The 25,244-nt window shown below is 43.1% G+C and overlaps 2 protein-coding genes across 7 annotated transcripts in view; one reads left to right on the top strand and one right to left on the bottom strand.

Annotated features, from left to right (window-relative positions):
• Positions 1-1,195: 1,195 nt before the first annotated feature.
• LOC1274876 (putative ferric-chelate reductase 1 homolog) lies at positions 1,196-2,976 on the bottom strand. Its single transcript, XM_314065.4, has 7 exons — positions 2,681-2,976; positions 2,408-2,537; positions 2,251-2,308; positions 1,924-2,158; positions 1,689-1,801; positions 1,500-1,559; positions 1,196-1,403 (listed from the first exon to the last, which is right to left on the bottom strand). Exons 1-7 carry the CDS (start codon positions 2,685-2,687, stop codon positions 1,311-1,313), a joined length of 696 nt encoding a protein of 231 aa, XP_314065.3. The 5' UTR covers positions 2,688-2,976; the 3' UTR covers positions 1,196-1,310.
• Positions 2,977-17,242: 14,266 nt separating this feature from the next.
• LOC1274724 (uncharacterized) overlaps positions 17,243-25,244 on the top strand; it is a 129,690-nt gene continuing 121,688 nt past the window's right edge. For 3 of the 6 annotated variants that reach the window (XM_061642303.1, XM_061642306.1, XM_061642301.1), the window contains exon 1: positions 17,243-17,499. The gene's annotated coding sequence lies outside the window, so the exon portion shown is untranslated. The remainder of the gene's footprint in view (positions 17,500-25,244) is intronic. The other 3 variants (XM_061642305.1, XM_061642304.1, XM_061642302.1) reach the window with 3 other exon arrangements.

Genomic DNA, 25,244 nt, shown 5'->3' with positions numbered 1-25,244 from the left:
ATATAATATGGGAAGTCTTTGCCACGTCGCATCCTGTTAGCCCTGGCTCGCGGTAGCAAACAGCATTCGCATCTAATTATAATAATCCGTTTCAAAGCGTATCCTTCTCCTCCGCCGGCTTCTTTTGCCTTTCTACCGGGCGTGATCAGCAGCAGCATCAGCTGCCGCAGTAGACCCGAGTGAAAACCCCCATTGGACCCGATGGCCCAAATGCACCAGTAGTCACCATCATAAGCATCGTCGTAGTACTCATCATCCATCCAGAATGATGGTGGGTGATGATGATGTACGCGATGTCGACTTATACAAGAGCTGGAACAGCGCACGGAGAAGACGCGCAAAGGCTCGAACGTGAAAGCATTAGTATTTTCGCGCGATGGCAGAGATGGCATGGATTTTTAATGGATATTAACATGCAGATGGTTGCTGGTCCGCTGGGTTGCACTGCCGAGTAAAAGCTGGATTGCTGGGGTTGGCACTTGCGAGGGGATGCAAAATTGGAACCTGGTCGTCGGAGTGGTACGCGATGAAAGCAGATGCATTAAAGGATGCACGTAACATTGCATGCAGTGTGGAAAGGAATGCATGCTCTATTATGAGGATTAGTTATGGTGTTACTTTTGGGGTGAAGGACACTGTTGAAAGATTATTTTTGTCCGAAAAGAAAACAAACAAAAGCGCAAGAACTTCTTAACGGAATCGAAATGCAGCATGTGATTGTGAGAAATTCCAGTAACCCTTGTCTCGGAGAGCAATAAAGTAATTCAAGGAAGTTATTTATTTTTATGATGCAGCACTTTATCTGATAAGAAAAACCCCGTCTATCGTGTTCTTTGAGCCACAGATTTGTTATCATTGTGCATTATGTTTACATTGTCGCATACGGCCACGACCTGCAGGCAGATAATGATACACAATCAAATAGGTAATCGCCACCTATCAGAGCATTACGGGAGGAGAGTGCGCCCAATGAGCGGGATCAGACGCGGAACACTTTACTGGCCGCTAAATATACAGACACGCTGCTCCACTCGCGACCAGGCTGACGATAGGGAACGGTTATCAATTATCAGGCCGCGTTCTTATCTTTCCAATCCACTACAAACCTGAAGCCATGCGTTGCCTGACATTGAGCGGGAGGAACTTGGCCCACAAACGTGCACCAGAGAGTAAGCGACTAATGATGCAAAATGTATATGTTTGTAGTGAGACAAATGTATTCATCACAGTTAAGCGTGGTAGTGTATTGTACAGTTGACCTTGCGTTCTCTTACGAAGAACCGTGTGGAACGTGTCTGCTCCCGGTGTGGCTATCCGCGCCATACGAACACCACGTTTGCGATGGTGAACGCGTACAGTGCAATCATTTGTACCATCAGTGTAGTTTTCCGCCAGCGTGAAAACTGTTCCGAAAAGGAAAGAGAAACAGGTCGGTAAATGAAAAGCCGTTGCGGTGTGGTAAAGCTACTAATTTCTTCTCCATTCCGTAAGCTACCTACCGATGCGTCCTTATTTACGTCCAATTCGCCTCCCTTCCGTCTGGTAAGATATTCGAGAACCTGCTCAAAAAAATAAAACCCCGCGTCACGAGAGACGCGAGCGCACCCAAAAGACGGGCGTGTAAATTACCGTTAATGAATGCACTCGATTTGGGTGGGCGATGGTGTTGGTAGGCAAAGGGGACTTACGTTGAAAGCTACATGGGCCAGCACGTGAATGCCCACTGCACCGGCAAGCAGGCCATACATCACCGAGGATATGTGGGCCGCTTCCAGTCCGATTCCCAGGAACATGTTCGTTACTGCAATGCAAGAGGTTGGGGATAACAACACGGCGCATAGGTGTATGGAGAGTAATTAGTCTGCTCGGGTGTAGCTATGAGCGCGTGGAGGGATTGGTTTGGACAGGGAAGGCTTAATTTACCTGCCAGGATGTAGGCAGCATGGCCCAGGAGAGTGTGCAGGATTCTAATCGCGGACTGTGCCGGCTGCTGGCTCGGTCTCATTAGTCCCAGGATGGGCTGGATGAACACGAGGGCGAACGTCGCCAGCCCGACGATGCTGTGCGCGTGTGCCTCAAATCCCCGCACATCGACAAAAATGCACACGATGGCGGCGCATGTCAGTATCCAGCTGGCTATCATGTAAATCCGATGGTACTATGTAGGTGCAAAAAAAGCAGTACAAAACAAAATGCAAAACATAAAGCTATCCGTGCTTTTGTAGCTGTTTGTGCGACTAGAAAACTTACAAAATTCCACACCGGCACTCCAAAGTACCGACGGGTGGTCCATGTTGTTTTGAAATACCTGGAAACAAATTCAAACGATAGATACGTTGGTGAGGTAAGCTCGACAGGAAGCGGTAAACGGTTTAATATTGCACAAGCTCCTGTATCTAGCTCTTACCTTGCAACGGTGTTCCCGAGTGAATTGAAGAACAGCCAAGCAACTACCATGAGCGTACCGTGCAGCCGCAACAGCACCGAGGGATGGTCATGGTCGTGGTCGTCGTCATGGTCGTGATCGTGTTCGTGATCTGCAACATGAAACGAGGGTAAATGGTCTAACTTAGCATACATTCCGAAACTATAACTGAACGCATTGGACGCAACGGCATTGGCAAATGGAGCAGCCAGTATGTTTTCCTTCATTTTCACTGTCTGAAAGGATCAGTCGCACCTGTCATTGTGTGTATGTTTTCTTCTTCTGATCGTTCTGCTCTACACTACACCTTCCCGGATCTCCTGCTGCTCCACACTGACGGACCGGTATGATTTGTACAGCGCTACACTACCGTCGGCAAACCGAAACGGATCCACCACCTCCGGACCTCCTCTGCAAAACACACACACGTGCTCCCGTTCGCTCCCAACAGACGGTCGGCCCGGTTCGCGAAACGGATAGTTTCAAACTGAGCCTCCAGCAATCTGAGGTCTCGTTAGTAATAGCTGTAACGGAAACGACGGTGTACCTACCAGTCGTCGTCGGCTGGTGAGTCGTCGTTATCACATGCTCGTTGGATGGGAAATCGTTATCAATATTAACGGTGCCCGTTGAAGCGGGTGGATGGATGGATGACGATGATGACGATAATGGTGTTCAGGATGATACGTGGTCGCTATATGGTGGTGCGTTATTAACGGTATCACAATTGACCAATAGAGCTACAAACCATGATATCGCTAGCGCTCAAAAGCGGCACGTGATAACGGATGGTAAGCGACCGTTTGCTGCCGTAAACCATCGGCATTAAACGAAAAGCTATAGAGAAATGAGACGTTATAACGGAAGGCTTTGCTATATTTTCAAGGATTATTTTTGATGCAGGTGGAACTGTTCGATTTTCTACCTGCAACGGTAGGCGTACAAGAGGAGATAGCTTTTGTTTTCAAGCGAGAAAAAAACGATCTGGAACATTTTAAGCGAAGAGTTTGCCCGTGTTTTTTGACTTAGCAACGCATGCGCCGAGTGTGCGCGGCTTTATCTTCCGCCTTGCAACCAACCGCTTATAAACCGATGATGATGATGATGATTATGATTAATCAATTGTTTGAGGAACATTTTTGCAGCATTGTTGCATGATTGTTTACCGTTGACAGTACTTGGAATGAGCCTGAATATCTTCCGATGTAGGCAAAAGCAATGCTTACATTGTTGCTTATCACTGTTTGTTGTGCTCTTCTATTTTGTACTCTTTTCATTTAATTTTTGTCGTATTTGGCAGTCTATGTAACATTTCTCAAAATCTTTTCAACATTAAATTTTCTATTTTTTTTAATATTGAATATTTTAATATAAATATTTTTATTCATATCAATGTTGGGTGATTCAAATTTATTTGTCGTACAATATTTTCCAAAAAATATATGAAAAGCTACTCTGAGGTGTGCATCAAAATAGACGGCACGAAAGGCTAATGCAAAACAGTATCTTATATCGACCCAAAACCTGACCCATGTCAGTTATGGTATTGATAGTATACCCAGTGCGTTCCTGACATTGATCACGAATCCATACTAGGTCTGGAACTGATATTGAACCCATACTGATTCACGAACCGGTAATGAACCCATACCAGTCCTGGAATCGATCAAGAAACTATACCGGTTCTGAAATTTATATTGAACCTAACCTACTGGTCTTGCAAAAGTTCCCCTGTTTACTTACTTACTTATCCGGCGCTACAACCGCTTTACGGTCTTGGCCTGCCTCAGGAGTGTCCGAAACGGTCTTGCGCCTTCTTCTGCCAGTCCGTTATCCCGGCCTTAATGGCGGACGCCTCCACGCCATCTTGCCACCTCAATTTGGGCCTAGCACAGCTCCTCTGTCGTTGTGGACGGCCTAAAAAGACTTTACGGGCTGGGTCGTCCGGTTCCATGCGTACAACATGGCCAGCCCACCGGAGCCTGGCGAGCTTTATACGCTGTATGATAGTGACCGTATTGTTGGGTTGACCGTGACCGTTTTGTTGGGTTGCCAACCCCCCACCCCCCTGTTATTGTCCTGCCATCGAAACAGTACCTGCTCGGAATCTTGAACTGTTTCCGCAGGTCAACGAACCATTACAGGCAGAATATGTGCAATGTAGGAATTAGCATAGGAAATAAGCGTAGAAATTCAGCGTAGAAAATAGCGTAGGAATTTCGGTCTAAGCTGAACAGAGATGTCAAAGAATATTTGGCACTTTTTCCATCTGTTTTAATTATGAGCTTATAGTTTTTCAGTAGTTTGACTTTTGGAGTTAACAAGTGTAATAAAACTAGAATATTTATTTCTTACTTTATTTTCTTGATGATTTCGATCTTTTTTTATTTGGAAGGAACGACTTCAGCCGTATTGCTTTAACACAATCGAATGTTATTAAAATGCAAAATTTAAACACATTTTTGTCTGTCTTTGCAAATGGTGTGCGAACAAACAAGTGTTTTACCGAATTTGTCCCCTTGTTGAAAGTCTACCAAAATTGAATACAATAACCCACTGAAGAGCTACTCTCGCGCCTGGGAACCACCCTCAGCTTAAAACCAGCGGTGCATTAGCTGTAACTAATAACGCCCGGATTAGTGTGTTGCCTCTCAGGGATGGCCTTTATCAGTGGCACGGTGCCGTGTTATTGCAAAACCTCCAATATATGTACATAGATTGCATGTTGTCAGTCCCGCTTCCGTTTCTTCGCGTTTCCCGAACCTCAAAAAACAATTTAGCAGCAAATTCATTAACATGCCTGTGCCATAAATCAGAGCGCTAGGTGGTGCCCTTGCAAAGGGGGACGGCATGGGTGGTCAGAATTTGGCGACAGGGCACGGAGGATCTATTGATCAGTAATCGGTTATGCGCGTAGCGGTAGCTCGTTTCAGTTGGCTTTAGTTCGTTACTCGTCGTTTAGTACTGATAAATATAAAACGGACACGATTGTTGGGAGTGGAAAACGTGGTTTGATTATCTGAGTGGCAGGGTAAGGAGTGGAAGATAATGAAGTTTTAGGCCGTTAGTTTGTTATAATGTGGGTCCGGGCTCTAGCGGCTATTTGTGGACACTACAGTTCGGGTTTGAAATTTATGCACGTGTTTTTGCTCTATGTTGAACCGGCATGAAGAAGATTTTAAAGGTTTCCAATGGGTTTGATATCGATTGTTATCGTGATGATCAATATTTTGATTAAAAAGCGCTCCATTGTTTTGTTAGGTTCACATGTTATCTGCAGTGTACGAGTAGCCTCAGCGCTTTGTTTGATAGATAATCGTATTCACGTTCCACTCTATATGATGTTAGATGTGAATGGGTGAGGATTAAACATACATTTAAAAAATCCAAGACAATAGCCTAAAACTAAAAACCGCGAAACACACCAATTGTGTTGTGCTCTATGCATGTTTGATGGATGATAATAGCTCTTGTGCTAATTCGGCTTACCACGCCGAGCAGTCAACAAAAGCTGCAGTTCTTTCTAGCTGAAATGAATGCTCCCACACAAATAATGCATTGAATTTTTCGACTTAAAATTAGCTGAACCGAACACGAGTGCATATTGGTCCTAAGCGGGAAATGAAAAATATTGCAATGTAATTAAAACGACTGCCAGTGCCAGACGAACGAAAGTGATTGGTCCGTTTTGCGCTGGTGTTGCGAAATTGCCAAGAAGCAGAAGCAAGCACACAGGAAAACAACGAAAAAGGAAAACTGATTTCCCGCCGGACACCATATTATTGAAGCAGCGAACCATCATAAATGCTCAAATAAGTGATAAAATTGGATTGGACTGTGTTTTTGCTGAGTTTTTTTTCTTTTGTGTGTGTGTGTGTGTGTGTGTGTGTGTGTGTGAACATTCCATTCCACGGATCGTACTGCGAGGGAGACGGGATCGTTTGCGTTGCATCTGTTACCCAGCCATTCGCTTAAATACCTTGGGTACCGCATGCCGACCCAGCGGTACGGACTGTGGCGAATCGAAACATTGTGCAGTTATTGGATTTTAATTTGTTATAATTGAAATGGCATGATTTTTGCTAGTCCCAGCTATTTCACAACGCAAAGCGATATTGCGATGAGTTTGCGTTTCAGGTGGATTTCACACTGTTGAACTGTTTTTACTCGATGAGTACATTTTTTGGTATGCACTGTAAAAATATTTACTGCAAAGTTAAAGACCTTATTGATGTTTGTGTAAGTTTTCTAGGAATCTTTAAATTATTTAAAAAAGCAGTAAATAATAATTTTTATAGTATAGAAAGCAGAGTTTATAAACTACAAGAAATACCATAATGATTCTCATGAAAATATTATTTAAATTTTTAGCTCGACAAGGCTATGGTTTTGTTCGAGTAGCGCTTTATATGTCCTTCGATTGAAAGCATGCATTTTTTAGTCACGAATAACAATTTTGTAATGATGGCATTATGAATATAAGGTAACGATTAGAAAAGGTGCTAAATACTGAAAAAATGGAAACTGCAGATAAATGCGAGTTAATCTGAAACAATATTCTTCGCAGGATTCACTAGTTAATGAAAAATTCTGCGCCTAAATAATACTGCAATAACATGGAAGGAACAAGTAAATTATTTTGCATTGAATCTAGACAAATTAACCAATTTCAAGCCACACATAGACAATACAGTGAAAAAATGAGAAAAAATATTTAGAACCTTTTTCCGAACTAAAATTCTACGATGATCCTTAGGAACCAATTTATGCTGTATACCGCTCTCTTGGTTTAGCAACAATCATTCGTAATATCCTGGACAGATTTGAATGATGATCTATATATGCTAGGAGAGATATTTGACATATAATTAAGCTTAGCTTTTTTTGCCTGAGAGGTTTTAGTTTAAAAACATTTTTTTCTCTCCAGTTTTCAAAACACCAATATAGTGAAGCATTTAAACATAGCAAAGTTAGAAAATTTTCTACATAATATGGCATGATAAAGTTTAAACCCGTTAATCCAATGTTAAGTTGCATTTTGGTACAATATTATATTATAGGGGAATATTCCAATAATACCAATACTGATATTACTACTACAACGACTACTACAACAACAACAACAACAACATCTACTACTACCACTTCTACTAATACTACTACTACTTATTCTAATAATAATAATAATAAGTGCTTTTAATAGAAACTTTAATTAAAGCAAAGGTAAAATGATTTCCTCGATACATACCATACTAGATATACGTGATTACACCATACGTGATTTTCTAAATTTGGGGCCCTTTCTGTTTTAAGTTGGTAGGCTGAAATTTCAGCATGTCAGCTGTTTGCGTTGTATAGCAGTTTTCGAGCAGCTATTTAAGTGGGTGTAACATACAGGTGGGCTTATCCCAAGGTGTATGAATTTCGAAGGCTGATTTTTTTCGCTTCTGCTTCTGAATGAAGATTTTAAGAGTGTTTTTTGTATTCGTCAAGCCTCCAGAGAGCATGTTTGATCAAAAATGTTCACCCATCCTGTCAAAAAGTGATTTTCAAATTTTGTTATAAAAAGACCACCATGACTACATACACTTTGATTGTGGATTCCATCAACAGATCTCTTTAATGCACCTTGGGATAAATGTAAACACCACCTTGTTTTGCCATTTTTCGATCAGGTACTCGAATCTAATTCTAGCTTTGAGGCTAGAATAATCTACACTGAAAATTCCAGGCTAGTTTTATGTGTGGTTTTGTATGCAGTGTTTACATGATTTCAGTCTCCAACTGTCAAACTCCATACAAAAAACTAACTAGAATCGTGAAGGGCCCCTTTGATAGTTTTTCGAACTAATTATGCTGATTTGACACATCAAATGTTAACTGCAAAATAAATTCCCTAAATTGTAATTTTCAATTGAAATCAGATGAATTAACGCAAATTATACGTAAATCAGCTATAATTTGACTGAAAACTTCAAAATTCGACTTTAATGCTAATATTCGAGATACGCTGTTGCATCTGGTCTGTATCTATTTGGAACAAATCACTTTAATCCGATATTCATTGATTCATTCATTCATCCATCCATACTTTCATCCATTTATTATATATTTTGGTCCGCCCTAGTGGTTTAACTAAGATTCTAACTTGCTAATTCTAACCGAAAGGCACTTAATCCTCGTTTTGAAGACAAGTCTTCGGAATGATCCTCGACCTGATATTGAACTGGCTGCTACTTTTGAGTTGATATTTAGTATGGTAGACGAACGTTTTAGTTACTGAATAAAAACATATTCCCAAAGTATATTTACTAATCTTCTTAACCTTTGTTATGAAAATTAAATCTGGTGTTTTTTTATGTTGGACAAAAAATTATGGAAATAGCCAATGAAGTGAGGTTCGTAAATGTATACATTTTGCAAGTCTTTGGATAGCACTTAAAGTTGTTTGCATAAAATTGTATAATTTGGATGGACTTATATTAAAACAATCGTTAATCGATACAGCTTACACCAAAATACCCAATTCTTTCATTGGGTATAAACGAAGTGGGTTGATATGCAGTCAATATTCTGATATGCAGTCAATATTCTTACTATAAATTCTGCAGTATTTTACGTAAAGCTATTTTACGCTCATTGTAAAGCTACTATTCGTTACTACATTTCTTAACTCTTCTATAAGCTACAGTTACATGTTTGCTGCATGAGCTATGCATTTTTATACAATTGGCGTTATGTTCTAGTGAGATATATTTGTGAATTTTCTACAGTGTGTTTCAAATGTAAGAATTTCATTTGTTGCAATAACCTCAGAATTGCATAGCTATATATATTTCGCAAATGAGACAACTCAGAAAAGCATAACCAATCAATGTGCCGATTGTCTGAAGGCGATTACAGTCACCTGAGTCAAAACTATTAAAGATAAATATAATTTCCTGTTCAGAATACCTAACCAATCGATATCCTTATGGTTCAGCTGTTACTCACTTTCATTCAATCCTTCGTACAGCATATGTTCATTTAAAGGACCTAATTAAATTAAAGTTATTGCATTTTTAAAGCATCACAGGAGAAAAAATAGATGAAACAAAGCAAATCATCCCTCCACATTTACCTCGGCGGAGCCCTTTCAACGCACGCAAGTGCAGTAAAATCTTCTGACAAATATGCAAATAGGATTAGGGGGGAAAAAGGCATCGACAGCGGAAAACGTTAAAGGAAACGCTGCCCATGAGCAATCGAACGAGCACGATGGGACATTGTACCGATGCTTTTGATGATGGTTTCAATTTGCTTAAAAGTTGTACGGTCACCGAGTGGCATTGCGCCGAACTCCGCGAGGTTCACCTCCTACTCCCGTTGAAGCTCCATTGGATGCGCGGAAGCGGATGGTAAAGCGGATTGTTCGCAATGCAAATTTGAACAGGCTACAGCACAGGCAACAAAAGCAACAGAGGGCAAACGTTTGGAGCGGCAAAGTGAACCGAACAGAATGTACCCAAGGTGTGAGGAGTGCGTCCCGAAAGGGTGGAAGATGGTCAAACAGCAGCAGCAGCAGCAGCAGCAGAAAAAGAATGGGTCAGCAACAATGGACCGAAACCCGTCGAAAGGGAACATCAATGTGCATATACATATAAGTATGCAGGCACTCCATGGGGGTCAGGGTATGGTGAACTACTTGCTGCTGCTCGCTGTCTGTGCGATGGCCGTAGTCCATGCTTCACCTAACTCGTGCGCCAAGCTTCAAACCGAGCGCATCCTTTAAAATCGTCCGTTCCACGCGCTGCAAGGGATGAATTTTTCCTCAGCAGGGATTTACTTTTGTTGTTTTGAAGCATATGCAAATTTTTCCTTTCATCGAGCAATTCTTTTCTTCTCTCTTTCGTACATAGTGTTGTGGGAGATAGTCGAGTATGTGTGGGTGAGTTTTATTTTTTACTATTTCTTACTTTGCCGTTGCCTGGCAGGAGCCCGCTTTGTTGTTTTGTTAATAAAACATGGCTTAAAGCCACGCTGTTCCTTTGCCCGCCAGCCCGTACGTATGCGGTCGGTTGGATTGGCTTTGGACGTCCTGAGAGATTTTTCCCTTCGTAAAATGTTTATGCCCACTCCCCTCCCCTGCTCCGTTTTCCCTGTTGTCTATCTGCTGGATACGTGACAACGCGAGTGTCTGTTGTACGGGATAAAAATGGTCCTTTGGTGCATTTGTGAGTGCGCCTGTACACAAAACTCTACTTCACGAGTCTCCTGTCCTGCGAATTGCGACGTGTGAATATAGGAAAACAATAGAAACATGGAACGCTAGCAAATGATGCAACAACCGCTGGCGTGTGGGTCGGATGGCATGTAAAAACGGAGGAAGATGGTTTACAGAGCCTGAGCATGTGGGGCATATGTGTCTCAGCCCCCCGATAGGCTGGAAGAAGAAGCGTTCATGGGTCTCAGGTGTACCGTAGCCGATGTGCTTGGGGTTTGGGGTGTGGTTTGTGAAAAGAAAGCGAAGCGAATGCACAGGAAAATGGTTTCTACCCCTGGAGGGAATAGGAGTATTGTATGTTCGAAATTTGTAGTGTGATTTGAGCGTACTGGGAGCAGTGTGTAGCTTATGCAAGAGGTCGAAAAAGGTCCAGTTGTAGATGTTGTTCGGGCATGGGTCTTGGGATGGGTGGGTTTTCTGGTGCATGTTAAATCTTTAAAATGGGACAGGAGTTTACTTTTAATGCTTTCGCTTTATTGCTTCCCAGAGAAAGCTTGCACGATGCCTAGCTAGGAATGGAAAATATTTGAAAAATGTCAAATATTTTGCTTTACTTGTAATAATCCTTTTTGTAGATGGCACGTGTTACGTGAGTCTAAACAGATTAAAAATACTAAGTATTAAGGATTTCGAAGGCTAAAATGAAAGAACAACAAAAATAGGAAAATTAATATGTATTCACTACACTTTACTGTAAAAATGAAATCACTCAAAAAAGACATTTAGTAGTTTATAGGTAAATATCATCGTTTGGGAAATTATTCGCGGTTTGACAGAATGTCTAGCATAACTACATAGGAGGTGTACCAGCCCAAATTTAAAACATATCGCATTGCTTTATTCTGTATTTTTAAAACTCTATCCAGCTGTGTTCTATTTACCAAGTATAGAATCGATGAACAGAAGTCAATATGGGGTGCAACTAATGAGAACTAATGAGATTTCGCCTCATAGATTTATATCCTTCTTTACTCTCCCGATCACTTCGCATTTTTTGGATACATATACAATCGAGCGATGCTACAGTTGCATAACATACCTTAGAGATGTTGTCTTTGTTATACATGGGAGGGTACCAGAAAGGTTTTGATACTGGATGATGACAAGGAAATAACTACAACCAAGACTGTGACAGGGACGCCATTGTTGTTAAGATTTTATGATTGATTTAAATAATTTCTGGCCAAAAGCAATCAAAAGAATGGTTAACGTGCTGGACTGTAGCCGATAACAAACCATCATAGGTCAAAATGCTGCCTATAAGATCCGGTTTTGTCTTTTTTACTCAATGTTGCTTTCAAGATGTGTCCCGAATATTGTGCTCAAGTTTGAATTATAAGTATATTTCTTCGGGATGTAAAGCATTTGTAGCAGAGTGAAAACCTACGTAGGCATGACGTACAGATAGGTGAACGCACTTTTGAAGTCGTCCCTCAATTAACCTATCTTGGGTCAAAGGTCAGCAACGACAATAGCATGGAAGCTGAGTTGCGCGCAAGGATGCTGGCTGCCAACCGCTCATTCTACAGCCTGAAAAATCAGTTCACCTCAAAGAACGTGTCGCGACGGACGAAGCTGGCACTATATAGTACTTATACAGTACCGGTACTCACTTACGCCTCTGAGACATGGACACTGTCCAAATCTGACGAAACCCTTTTAGCCGCGTTCGAGAGGAAGATGCTCAGAAGGATACTTGGCCCCGTATGTGTGGAAGGACAATGGAGGAGCCGCTATAATGACGAGCTATACGAGTTGTACGGCGACCTCACTATCATACAGCGTATAAAGCTCGCCAGGCTCCGGTGGGCTGGCCATATTGTACGCATAGAAACGGACGACCCAGCCCGTAAAGTCTTTTTAGGCCGTCCACAACGACAGAGGAGGCGTGGTAGGCCCAAATTGAGACAAAATGGCGTGGAGGCGTCGCCATGAAGGTCGGAATAACGGACTGTCTGACGAAGGGGCGAGACTGTGAACGGTTTCGGACACTCCTGAGGCAGGCCAAGTCCGCAAAGCGGTTGTAGCGCCGGATAAGTAAGTAAATGAAAATGAGTCCTTGATGGTTGGATTGAGAATAATGGCTGTCTAGTGTCTAGACAAAGTACTAGCTCGGATGTCAAATTCTAACCGTTATAGGGCTTCCCTTGGAAGTACAGCATTATTGACGGCAACCATTTTTACGAGTTGAAGGATTTTTGTTAAGTCGGCCCGATCGTATATCGTCGGAGGACGCCAACGCTCTGGCTATTTGGGTGCAACGCGTGTTACGGACTATTTTGCAGTTGTCTGTCGTCAGGGATGCTTAGAAACGAAAAACTTGAAATTTTAAACTCGGCGAGCTAGTTTGAAAGTATAAATTGAGCTCAGTTTTTCGATGGTTGGATACCACTGAGACTGATAAATTGCAACCTTAAAACTGGAAGGTTGGATCGTTTTCCTGAAAATGGTTTATCAGTAAAGCTTCTCAATTCACCAAAGGTTGTACATGATGATATAGGATATGGTACAGAGATTGTTAAATAAGTCCATAGATAGCCAGGTTTAAGAGTGACTACTGTGTTTATATTGTAAAATAACAAGAGAAACAAAAAGGCTAAAGGTATGCTATTCTTACGCCGTAAACATGAGTTGAAATATTACCAAAAGAGAGCAATGATCGGATGGAAAACCATAAAATTGGTCATCTGCATGTCAAAAAACGCAACAAAAATGTAACGTAACTCACAATTAATCTAAATTATTGAAATTTTAGGAGGCAGACAAAGAGAGAATAATTGTGGTATGACAGTACAATACGATAAATGACACTTTTTAATCTTTGTTGTTTGAGAATTATTTAAAAATTGCCTAAAGCTAACTAAGGACACTTTTCGGATAGTTTATCTACTAACATAAATATGTTTGAATCCATTGTATAGCTTCATCAGTTTGAAAAGAGCCACCAAACCGTGGGTTAAATTCATCTTAAATACGTATGTTTAAGACTCCATGTAGGACTGAGCACTAAGAGTTCAATAGTACAACAAATCTTATAAAGATTGTTTGCTCCAGTTTAAAATTTTTATTGATATTTCCACCGTTTGCCAACGACGCTGGCAATGAATCAACTATTTAGAAATGTAAATAAACCCTTTGCTCAACCGTTAGCCAGCAGCGTATGCTTTCCCATGATTCATTTGCTGGAAAATTTAAACCAAACTTTAAATAGATGTACGATAGCGCCCCCTTCTCAGCCAAACAACGTGTGTGCCCATGTTCGCTTCACGCCAACAAGGGTATCGAATTCGGAAACCGATCTAATTGGAGAAGGTGCAATGTTATGCAAATCGTTTGCTAATAGCTGCAGCCAGCCGACTGATTTGCCGGCGGTTCAACAGCTTTCAACCCCTGTGGTAGTGCACTCACACACATACACACTCAAACACAGAGGCTGTGTATCGAGGGTGCAACAGTTCTGGGGCTGGTGAGTTTTGGGCGCAAAATTCATACATATTCAATCGTCTAAAGGCTAAAGCGACCACACTACGGGAAATTCAAGCAAAATATGCGTAGTTGAAGGGATAGCCGATGAGCCGATGTGCAAATAAAGCCATTTACAATAGTCTCTTGCATTGGTTGGAGAGGTCAGAGGTTAATTCCGATCCACAGTGAGGCACCGTGAGAAACCTTCCATCGTCGAAGTATAATGGAACGGAAAGCAGAACGGTCTTTCTAAGCATTCCAGCGCACTAAACTGCTTCAGTCGGGAGTTTTACCAATTAAACTGTAAGAAAATATAATGGAAAAGAAAGGTAGGTACGTTTGTGTGGTTTCCATTTGCGAGGACGATTTACTGCACCGACCGATGTTTAAATTCAATTAAACACTCAAGAGCCGAACATCCCGGCAGTCGAAGAACCGAATAACAGCAGAACGGCTTTGCGTTCACGAGTTTCACCGGTGGCAGAATTGGACCGTTTCCAAATATCCCTCCCCCAAAAGGGCCAAAAACCAGCTGTAACCAACCAGTCTGTTCGGCAGTTTTGTGCGGTGTTCGAATTAATCCCATAAATATTCATTACTTTGCTCGATTCATTTGTTAAAAGCAAAGTGCTCTGTGTGTGTATGTTCGAAGGAATTTCGGTGGGGCAAGAGGAAGGACGATTCGATTTTCAACTTCTCAACCCCAACCCAAAATCGATGGACGGACGATGGCGACAGTGGGCAGGTTTCACCTGTACCTAGGGGAGGCGGGGAACAAAGCTGGAACCGTCGTAAGTACCCCAGACAGGGTTCCGCTCCAACTCTAGGCCGCTTCACTCAATTTCGATTATTGAGGTTAGTTTCCGTTCGATAAAGCCCGTCGTTCGTCGATTTGGTACACCAGCGGAGCAGGAGGACACGTTTCCGTTACGCAAAACGGGTTAACCATAATGGGCATTACACTTCAACGCGCTGTTCACCTTCCTATTGCGCTACACCATGCGGCACAGAGCACCACCAGTGAATGGATGGAGAGGTAAAATGGTGGAAACGGAAGTCAGAACCTTCTCCATCTTTATCGCTCACCGTGGCAATGACGGCACAAACCGCTACAATTGAAGTGGCATTGCAATGGGGCCAAGATAAAGCCTCCAAAGAGTGGGTTGTGTAGGTGTACCAGGCGCTGGGGCCATGCCGTTTGCGTCCTTTCCCTTCCTATTGGCGGTAAAGGGGTTTCCCACACACACACACACACACACACATACACACATCGAAACAGCACAGGAACGGGAGGGAAAAGCCTGTTGTTGCAAAGTTATTCTTTTGTTACGCTCGAAAGCCTTCACTAGAGACGTGTGACGCTCGGTGGGGCACGTGTACTCGTTTACGATCGACTGCTGGCGGTGATGGTTCTGGTCCTTGTTGACTTCCTCTCGTGGTGCGGGATCGTTGACCGTTTCGCTGTGAAGTGGCGACCCCGCCGACTGTACACACCCCATCTCGCCTCTGCCTTTGCGCAGCGGCGGCAGCTTAACCTCACCGTCCTTTCCCGCGAGCGGTGCTGGTGCGGCACGTCACCTTTTGTAAATTGTACTCCACGCGACTCTTCAAACTCGTCGACGCGCGTACGGGTAGAGGTAGAGTAGGCTTTGGTTTTTGCGTTCGCCGACTGTGTCGTTCGCTGTGCCGTCTGCTGCACTTCTCTGTTCACTGAACCGTTTTGTCTCGGGATTTTACGTTGCGACCCTGTGTTGTGTGTGGTTGGGTTGGGCTGATGGGGCGGCTTACAGGATGGGATTGCGGGCGGGTCTGTTATTTACCCATCGCCCACCGTTGAGCGGTTTACCACGAGCGACGAACGAACAACGAGAGCACGACGGAGCGGAGCGGGCGGAGAAAATCTTTGCATGAATGTAAAAACGAATCGATATTCCCGCGTGCGTTTTCCCTGCTTTTTTACCGCCCCTCCGTCCCTGGTGTGTTTTTCAAACATTTCAAGAGGGTCACACCGCTTGGTATCTCGGCCGGCGGGTGGGGAAAAGAACAGTGGCGGAGGTCACGCAAAAGGACGATCATAAAATGAGTGAAAGGAAAAGAAATAGAAGACAAGAGAGCGACAGAGATAGAGCGATAAAGTGTGTGTGTGTGTTTCTGCAGGAGCAGGAGGAGAATAAAATGGCAGACAGTTGGGACAGTAATGGGTAGGGAAGCGGTAAAAATCGAAGTGAGATTGGTACGAGGAAATGACGAGTTTTTCCTGCCGCTCTGCCACCACTCCTGCCCTTTTCCACGTGTGCGTAAAGCTCACCACCACCAACACCGAACGATGGAAGCGTGTGCTGTGGAGCTCGGTTTCGATAGCTACCATTGGAGACCACCCGTTTTTTTTTCACCCGTACAACCGCCCGGATTCCGTGCGCTACTTCCACGGCTGCCATGAATATCCATCCCCCAAGCAGGCAAACACTGGATCGCCAGTGCTTCAATGGCACAAACACATGGAAATGGTAAAGGAAAGCAAAGCAAAAAAGAAAAGCTCTGTACTACACTGGCTCCGTTCCGTGTGTTGGTGAGATCAAATTGTGTTGTTTGGTCGAGTTGGGTGCGCGCTGTCGGGAAAAACAAAAACACCACCCGTGTGTTGGCCAAACTGACGGCTTCGCTATTAGGGCTCCTCGCCAATGTGCGCCCGGTTTGGCGTGAGCGTGCTATTGCCTACCGTACAGGGGCGCATGTGCGTGTTTTCCCTCAGCGCACAACAACCACACCGCTACCACCAATACACGGGGAACGAATTTACTCTCACGCGTGAGTCGTTGCTGGGGGGAAAACAAAAATGACGGAGCACGCCATCCAAGCCAGCGGGTGCAAATATAAACAATCCGCTCCCGGAGCGTTGCACTCACGGCACTCCGCTCGCTCGGAGAGCAGCAGTAGCGCTCTCCCGTTTTTCCTGCACTCCACAGGCACTCACTCGGAGTTGCCGTGCTGATGCGGGGCGGGAGAAAGTGAGTTTTCACCTGTGAGCGAAGTTTTCCGGCCCGCTTTTAACCAATTTGGGATCCTTTTCGCCATTTTCCATCAGTTGGAGTTCATCTTTCGTGGCGTACGCAGGACGGCCCGCTCGTTGCGTTCGAATTGTGCGAATACACTCCCGGTCGTGCAGTGTTTAAGGGTGTGTGTGTGTACGTACGTGTGTGTGTGTGTGTTTGTGTCTGTATCGAAGCATTTCTATTCCTGTGTGCGAGCGTGCGGTCTAAGGCATTTGGTGGCCAGTGCCATTAACCAGTCACCATGGCCGAAGGATAGTGCCGCTTATCGGTTCATCAGCACGGGTGCGTGTTTGGTGAGTTGTTCTATGTGTGTCCGTGTGTATGTGTGTGTGTATGTGTGTGTTGTAATAGAAGGAAGTGGTACTGCGGCAGCTGATGGTGGTGGTGATGTTTCCGAGTGACGGAATTCTTAATGCGACCCAACCGGAAGCAAGGGAAAGCAGAAAATGAAACAAAATTAAGGCTAGCTAATTATTTACACCGCGTCATTCCGCACCGAGCGCCGCGCTATCACTTTATGGCGTAGCAGTAATAGCGAGGCAATAATTACGAAGTGGCCCTGCAAAAGTAGGGTTCGGCCAGCGTTACAAAAAAGAAATATGGGCAGCAAGTACGAAGAATCATCATCGTATCTGTGAGCGCGCAGTGATCTGTGTGTGTGTGTGTCGATCGTGAATGATGATGGAACGGAAGCTGAAGGCATAAATTATCTCAGCACACTTTTTTGGGGTATGCTTGACAGTGTCCGTTGTGTCTGTGCGTGAAAGTGTACGAGCTTGTGGTGTGGCGGCGGCCACAGCAAACGAAGGATGCAATGCAGGCAAAGTTATCCCGTGGCGTACATAAAGCACGGTCGCTACCGAAGCGAACCCGAAAAAGGCATTGAAATTAAGTACCCCCAGGCGGTAGTGGATACGCGGCCGCTCGTTCTGTGCACCGATCGAACCGGTTTCAGCACTCAGTGGTTTAATAATAGTTTGTTAGTTTGTGTGCCCGTAGGCGTGATTAACGAAGGGAGTCTCGGACGTACTTTATTCGATTGCCGGCATCACTTTCGGCCTACGCGCACACTACCGCCGTATGAAGGCTACCGAAAATCCTCCACCTGTGTGCATGTAGAGCGTGTAGTAGGTAGGTGTCCTGCTGCGTTTCCCATTCTAGCGGCAGCACACTTCCATTGCGTGTTTAACACACACATTTGTGTTCGTGTGTTTTTATTTTTTGTGTGTGGTTTTTATATGCCATGGCATGTCGTTTCTACTGCTGCCAATGCCTGCGCACTCCATCGGACGAATGGCTGCAAAGTGGTGGTCCGGCGTCTGCCATCACTATACTATCGGCTGGCTTCTCAACCTACACGCGAAGCGCGTGTCTGAAAGACTCCCTAGGTTGTCACGCCGTGCTAGTCTGGTGTGCGGGGCGCTTTGTTACGTTGCGTGCCTTAGCATCGTGCCCGCTGCGAGTGGAATTAGTGTCGGAAAGGGAGAGAAGGAAAGGGGAGCGAGGGAAGCCTGATTCACGTTGTGTTCTATGAGGTGTTTCCTCTGCTGCCGCTCCTGCGCTGCGAATGTCCAAGGCGGTGGCAACATGGCACATCAAAAAAAGAGGATACTATAAAACGATATTGCCATTGCTCAGGTATCGTATTTCCCGCCACTACCAGACGAGTACGAAAGCAGCATGATAGTCGGGCGGTGGAAAAGACTGAAATGGAGCAATAATGGATGTGTTTTTTTTTCTTCATCACGGCTAGTACATGGCGTGTGGCCTGTGTGTACGGCTAGCTCACTGAAAAAGCCCTCCCGTGGTGGTGGTAGTGGTGGCAAGGCACGGGCAAATGATCCGGGCGTGTTCCCCTCCACTCGACGTGCCATTTGAGCCAAATTAAAGAAGCGCTAGCACACGGGAGAGATAGTTAGAAAACGTCGGATGTAATTACTGTAACAGTTTCCATAAAGTGGGCCCACCGTAATTGGAAGTGTTGTGTAGTACCTGAACGCACCCGCGCGCAGTGCTAGTGCTTCTGCCCAGTGCCCCGCCGTACGCCGTCGTCACTGATGTCCGACAATGCACAAGGATACTTTCATAGCTAATGGAAAACGAAACAAAAGAGGAAAAATACATTCCGATGGAATTAACATCATGTCACGCTGGTACTCATCGCTGCTCAAGCTGGAAACGCATTCCAGCGTGAGTAGAGAACGGTCGAATCCCTCGTCCAAGTCAGCTCCTTTCTACAAACAGGTAAGCAGCAAACAAAATCCCACCGTGTATGCACCAGGAAGCTTATTACGTGTTCTGCAGCAATTCTTTTGAAATTTTACTACGAAAAACATCCCTTAATGCTGCTGTGCTCTTTGTAGCGAATTAATGATATTACCAGAGGAAGCAGTATTGCGCATAGTGGCCGACGTTTATTGCCCGCTGCTATGCTGTTTTTTCCCATCAACACCAAACGCTTGAGAAACGTAGTTAACAGCTTCAATTAAAAATGTCCTTTGTCGAGGCAGTTGAAAGCGTGGCGAAAAAGATTGGATGCCCCGGTACGAGGGGAAGTTAGTGCAGTTACGGAGTACACTTTTGAACTTACTGAAGCCTTGCTACGTAATTATTTCACACTGCGATTTTGTCGAGTTTGCAAAGCTCGCTGAATGGCTTAAGCGTTATTTATTGTGGCTTGTGTTGAAATTATAAAAAAGCGCAGCGTACAAAAAGCATACAGATTATAGCATTTGAAGAATGTCTTTGCTTATTGCTACAGTATTGTTTGTTAGTAATATGCAAAATAGTAAACACCGTCTTCAGATGGTGGTTGATGTACTAGAAAGTTAAATTTAAATTAAATTAAATAAATTAAATTAAGTTCTGGTTAAATATTCTGGTTTAGAATATTAAGTCTTAAATTTATATGTTTTTTATTTGTTAGCAAATTGAACAATAAATAACATGTAAATACGTAACATAATTTGAAAAAGATTGACAAAATTCATCATGTTGTTTTTCTTGGCTTGAGCTGTTGAGGAAGAGGAGACGCAAAGCTTTATCGGATATTTCTACTTCAATGCGCAAAGACGCATGATTTATAATTTTAGATAACATTTGATCATGGATATTTGATAAATGGATTTTTTGTGTTGCTATATATAGAACAGTTTACAGTTTAAAGATTTGTATGCCATTATTGTTGTGTTTTTCTTTTTTTCTGTTGTTCTATCTTTTCAAGGTTCATATCAAATCATATGAACTGTATAGGTTTCTGTTATGTTATTGTGTGCGCTTCCGTGGTATAGTCGACTCCTACGACTTAACAACCCAACAGCAAGAATTGATTATCCGGATGAGCGATACTGAATAAGTCTCAAAAGCCTGTGTAGCCAGCATGTTCGCGTAGGACGTTACGCCAAGCAGAAGAAGAAATAATTTGAATGAAGTTGAGTTTTGCAGCTTGTAGATATGAATAGCGAGTATTACTGTTGAATTTGTGCGTAATTCAGTCGCCAGAAATGAATGTTTTTGATTGATGAAAATACTTAATGTACAACTGAGTAATGTAAGTAACCAATTTGGAGTTGGAGGTGTATTTGATTATGAATTGTTATTTCACTCAACTAAACAGACCAATTTTGGTCTTTGTTTGATACATTTTAAACCTTAAATAGATTATGGTTGCTATTTCTTGTGAAAACAATACGTTCAAACATATTTACAAAAAGGGCGACAGGACAGATGCCATCAGCTACCGGGGTATTACATCGTTGTGTGCCATTGACAAGGTGTCCGAACTGGTGATATACAAAAATCTGCTATATGCATGCCGCAGCTACCTAAGCCCGTATCAAAATGGATTCGTGCCAAAAAAGTCGACTACCACGAACCTGGTTGAATTTGTAACCTATTGCACTAGTCAAATTGATGCCGAGTTGAGCTCAGTCGATGCAATTTACACAAATCTGAAAGCAGCATTCGACTCTCTTCCGCACGCAATTCTTCTCGCTAAACTCGATAAGCTAGGATTTCCCTGCTCGCTCGTACAGTGGCTTAAGTCTTACCTAATTAATCGCACATACATCGTGAAAATTGATAAGCACATGTCCAAAAAAATAGTCAGCAGCTCGGGTGTGCCACAAGGAAGTAATATTGGTCCGCTTCTCTTCATATTGTTCATCAACGATGTTACCCTCACTTTACCTCCCGACAGTGTTAGTCTGTTTGCCGACGATTCAAAAAAAATTTGCGCCTATTCACAACACAGGTGATTGTAAATTCCTGCAAGACTGCATCGAAATTTTCTGTTCGTGGTGCAAGCGTAATGGACTGACTATCTGCATCGAGAAATGCTACTGTGTGTCTTTTAGTCGATGCAGGAGCCCAGTCACTGGTACCTATTTCATGGACGGCACTGCAGTTAATCGACAAAATCATGCCAAAGACCTGGGCGTTCTGCTTGACTCTAGTTTGAACTTTAAACAGCATATCGATGACGTTGTAGCCAGAGGAAATCAATTACTTGGCGTGGTTATCCGGACAACTAATGAATTCCGCAACCCCATGTGCATCAAAGCTATCTACAACTGTATCGTTCGTTCGGTTCTGGAATATTCGTGCGTAGTCTGGAGCCCAACTACCTTCAATTGCTCGACTTGAGGCGATTCAACGTAAGCTCACGAGATATGCCCTACGCCTACTTCCCTAGCAGGATCGCAATAATCTTCCTCTGTATGCTGCGCGGTGCTGTCTTGTAGGTCTTGAGCCTCTTTCGGTTAGAAGACGCAATGCACAGTGTTCTTTCATCGCTGGATTGCTAAATGGCTCTATCGACTCATCGCCTTTGTTGCATCGCGTCGATATATATGCACCATCCCGAACACTTAGGTCTAGAGAGACTCTACGGCTCGCTCAACCCCGTTCCAGCGCTGGTTGGTCTGACCCTATGTTCCGCATGTCGGCTGTCTTCAATACTGTCTCGGATTGCTTCGACATCTCGACTCAGTGCTTCAAGGAACGTCTCCGGCTTTTGCAGTGGCCGCAGTGAATTGCGATGCAAATCTTGTTTTTGTTATGTATTTTTTTAATGAACTGTTACATCTTAATTAGGCCATACGGCCCGTTGAAGATTAAATAATAATAATAATAATAGTAATAATAATAATAATAATAATATCCCAGTGAAACAAACCAGAATGACTTATTTGACAGGTTTTTTTTTGAAACTTTATTCACTATAGCAACATTCATGTTTTCTTTACCTTGAATTTGAGTAAGTGTTAACAAGTAACCTCTACTTTGAATTCGAGTAAACATTCATAATTTTTAGTCATTAATAGAGTTAACTTGAGATTACTTTTGACATTATAAGGATTTTAAAGTAATGTTGACACATTTAGTAATATTATGGGATTTTTGACCGCTACGTACCGCTACCCTATGTAAAAGTTAAGAGAATATTACATACCATGCATACGGATAAGCAAGTTCTTTCTACGGGGGAACGGTCTATTTGAGGCTTGAACACATCATAGATATGTTGCTAGTCGTGCATGTTCACGATGGTACTACCATCACTGTAGTTATGTTTTTACACGTTTGTAGGTATCTAAATCCTCATATACCTTGGTGGCCAAAATCCTAACCATAGTCCTCAACTTGCCTTTGTTTTTTTTGTATTTTCTTATTAAAAACAATACAAATGAACAACATGAATGAAACAGATTATTCGGCAGCATGGTGCCAATATGTCTCATTAATGAGTAATAAGTCTATTGGGCTAGGCTAGCATGATAACGTTCGTCCTTTAAATAGAAGAAGAAAAAGAGTAAAAGCAAAAAAAGAACAATCAAGTAAAGAAATTTTGTAAAAAAAACTCAATGAACCCGTATATTGGACTTAACTTGGACCCTAACAAAAATAATAAAATTATTTATCTAGAAACCGTGAGGCTTGGCGAAAGTTGCATTCATAATATGAATTGCACCACTGCATTGTTTTGCAAGTTTCATAGTGTGATTTCATTCCGCTTGCCAAGTTCACTGTTTAAACATTCTGCCCGAAGTTTTCCTGGTGCACTGTTTGTCGGTTTAATACGGCTCACAAACACACGGGACGGACTCATTTCACCGATGACTTTATCGGTTGTGTGCATTTTGCTGGAAATTGCACTCCGGTTGAGCATTAAGTAGACGATATGCACATAAACAGCTCTTGCTGAGTTTCATCAAGTTATGGGTTTATGATACAGTCGAGCAACTTGGTACAGTTAGTTGCCTACCTCGAGCAAGCTTTGCAGTCGTCCTTTTCACCCAGAAGTTGGTATAATTTGAGCTTCCGCTTGGGCAAGTTCACCTTCTACGAACTATTCCATTAGCCGAGAATGTGTGCCGCTGCCAGTGGTTACGAAAAGAAACTCGCTGGCTTGAAGTGGATAAGAAACTGCCCCCTCGGAAAACCGAGCGTAAGATGGAAGTTGTGCTAAGCTGGCATTAGAGGCACACCTCAAAGAGTCGCAAAACAACCGGAGCGGACCAGGTTTCCAGGCATGGCTTAAAACCAACATGCCTTGCCGCTGTATGTTTACTGTGCGCTAGGGTTGTGAGGGTGTGGAGTGAAAGAGTGAGCACCGACGTCTGAGCCGAAACGAACGTCCTAAATTATAAATACACTAATCTTATCGGGAAGTTTGGCCGAGCCTTAATCCTGCATGGAAGGAAAGGTTTGCCGGTTCCGGAATGGACTACCGTTACTTCTGCTACTCTAGTGCTGCCCCGTGCCGTACTGGCCAGGCTGTGATGGCGGTGATGTGGTTTGGTTGAGGGTGAGAAAGTTTTCCATTTTCTCAGTTCTCGGCTCCGGTCACAACACTGATGCTTTTTGGAATTATTTTTTTTTAAATGTCTGGCTGGATGTACAGTCACGTGAGGTAGATGAGTGCAGAATGAGGTGTTTGAATATGCGAAAAAGAAAATGAAGAAAAAAAGCCAATGAAATATTCATCCTAAAAGGCACGGAGCGCAAGAGTAAGGGCGAGACGAACGGGTAGGTGAGAAGAACCCAATAAACAAATGATATAGCACGAGCACTATCGTGGGAGGTGTTGGAATGCAGCTAATGGGCAGGACGATTAGTGTAGCCTTGTTTATTTTTAGGCCGGTGTTGATGGGGAAGCGAAAACTTACATCAGTGTGGAGTTAGAGGTAAGGGTTTGACAGGTATTACGGATATTTATCGGTTAGAGGTGTTTGTAGAGAAATGTAATCTTCACGCCTGGAAGGTTGGCCTTTTCACACTGGGTTAACTTATTTGTTTGCGAGTTATGTTTTCTTGTTGAAACATGTTGTTTTGTTCATTATGAGCATCAACAGATAAGGTTATTTGGGCAGAAATAATAGCAAGTGACAGGACTACCTAAATACTTTGTGAAATATGAATGATCAGTATTGACAATTGAATAAAAAATATTCAGTAAATGATAAATTATGATGAAGCTTGGATTAACTAACAATTGGATTAACAATCGTTCAGCTTTACATTACATTTTTTTTAATTTAAAAAGCGTTACAAGATTTGCTTATAGGCCGTTTATCAATAACGTAAAGCTTAATTATGCATTTTTGACAATCTCTGCCATTTTGTAAGAACCTATTAACATGCTCTTCATGGGCTCAAGCCTCATATAGCAGATAAAATAAAAAGAGAGAAATAGAAAGAGGGAAAGGACAAAACATACATCTTCACAATTTAATTTCTTCGACCACTCTGGCCATCTTGAGGCAAGTTAGCTTTATTAGTCAAACCCAATCCAAACGCCGCGTGACGACATGGTGTGGTAAAAGTTCTTGCGCTAGAGTGGCCATTAAACACATTCGTTCGCTATCTGCCAAACGCCCAACCGGCAGATGCGTTCGGACAAATTGGACGGAATAGTTTTTCAATGTATCATCGCACTGGTGACAAAAGATGGCGAAGGGACATTAAATGACGGGCGCACACTCACACAATTCTACACTCATACATTGTCCGGCTGGTGGCTGGCTGGGCTGCAGTG

The sequence above is a fragment of the Anopheles gambiae genome, chromosome 2, assembly GCF_943734735.2.
Source record: "Anopheles gambiae chromosome 2, idAnoGambNW_F1_1, whole genome shotgun sequence".
In the NCBI taxonomy this organism is placed as follows: Eukaryota; Metazoa; Arthropoda; class Insecta; order Diptera; family Culicidae; genus Anopheles; species Anopheles gambiae.
This window is presented reverse-complemented; position numbering and strand designations above follow the sequence as displayed.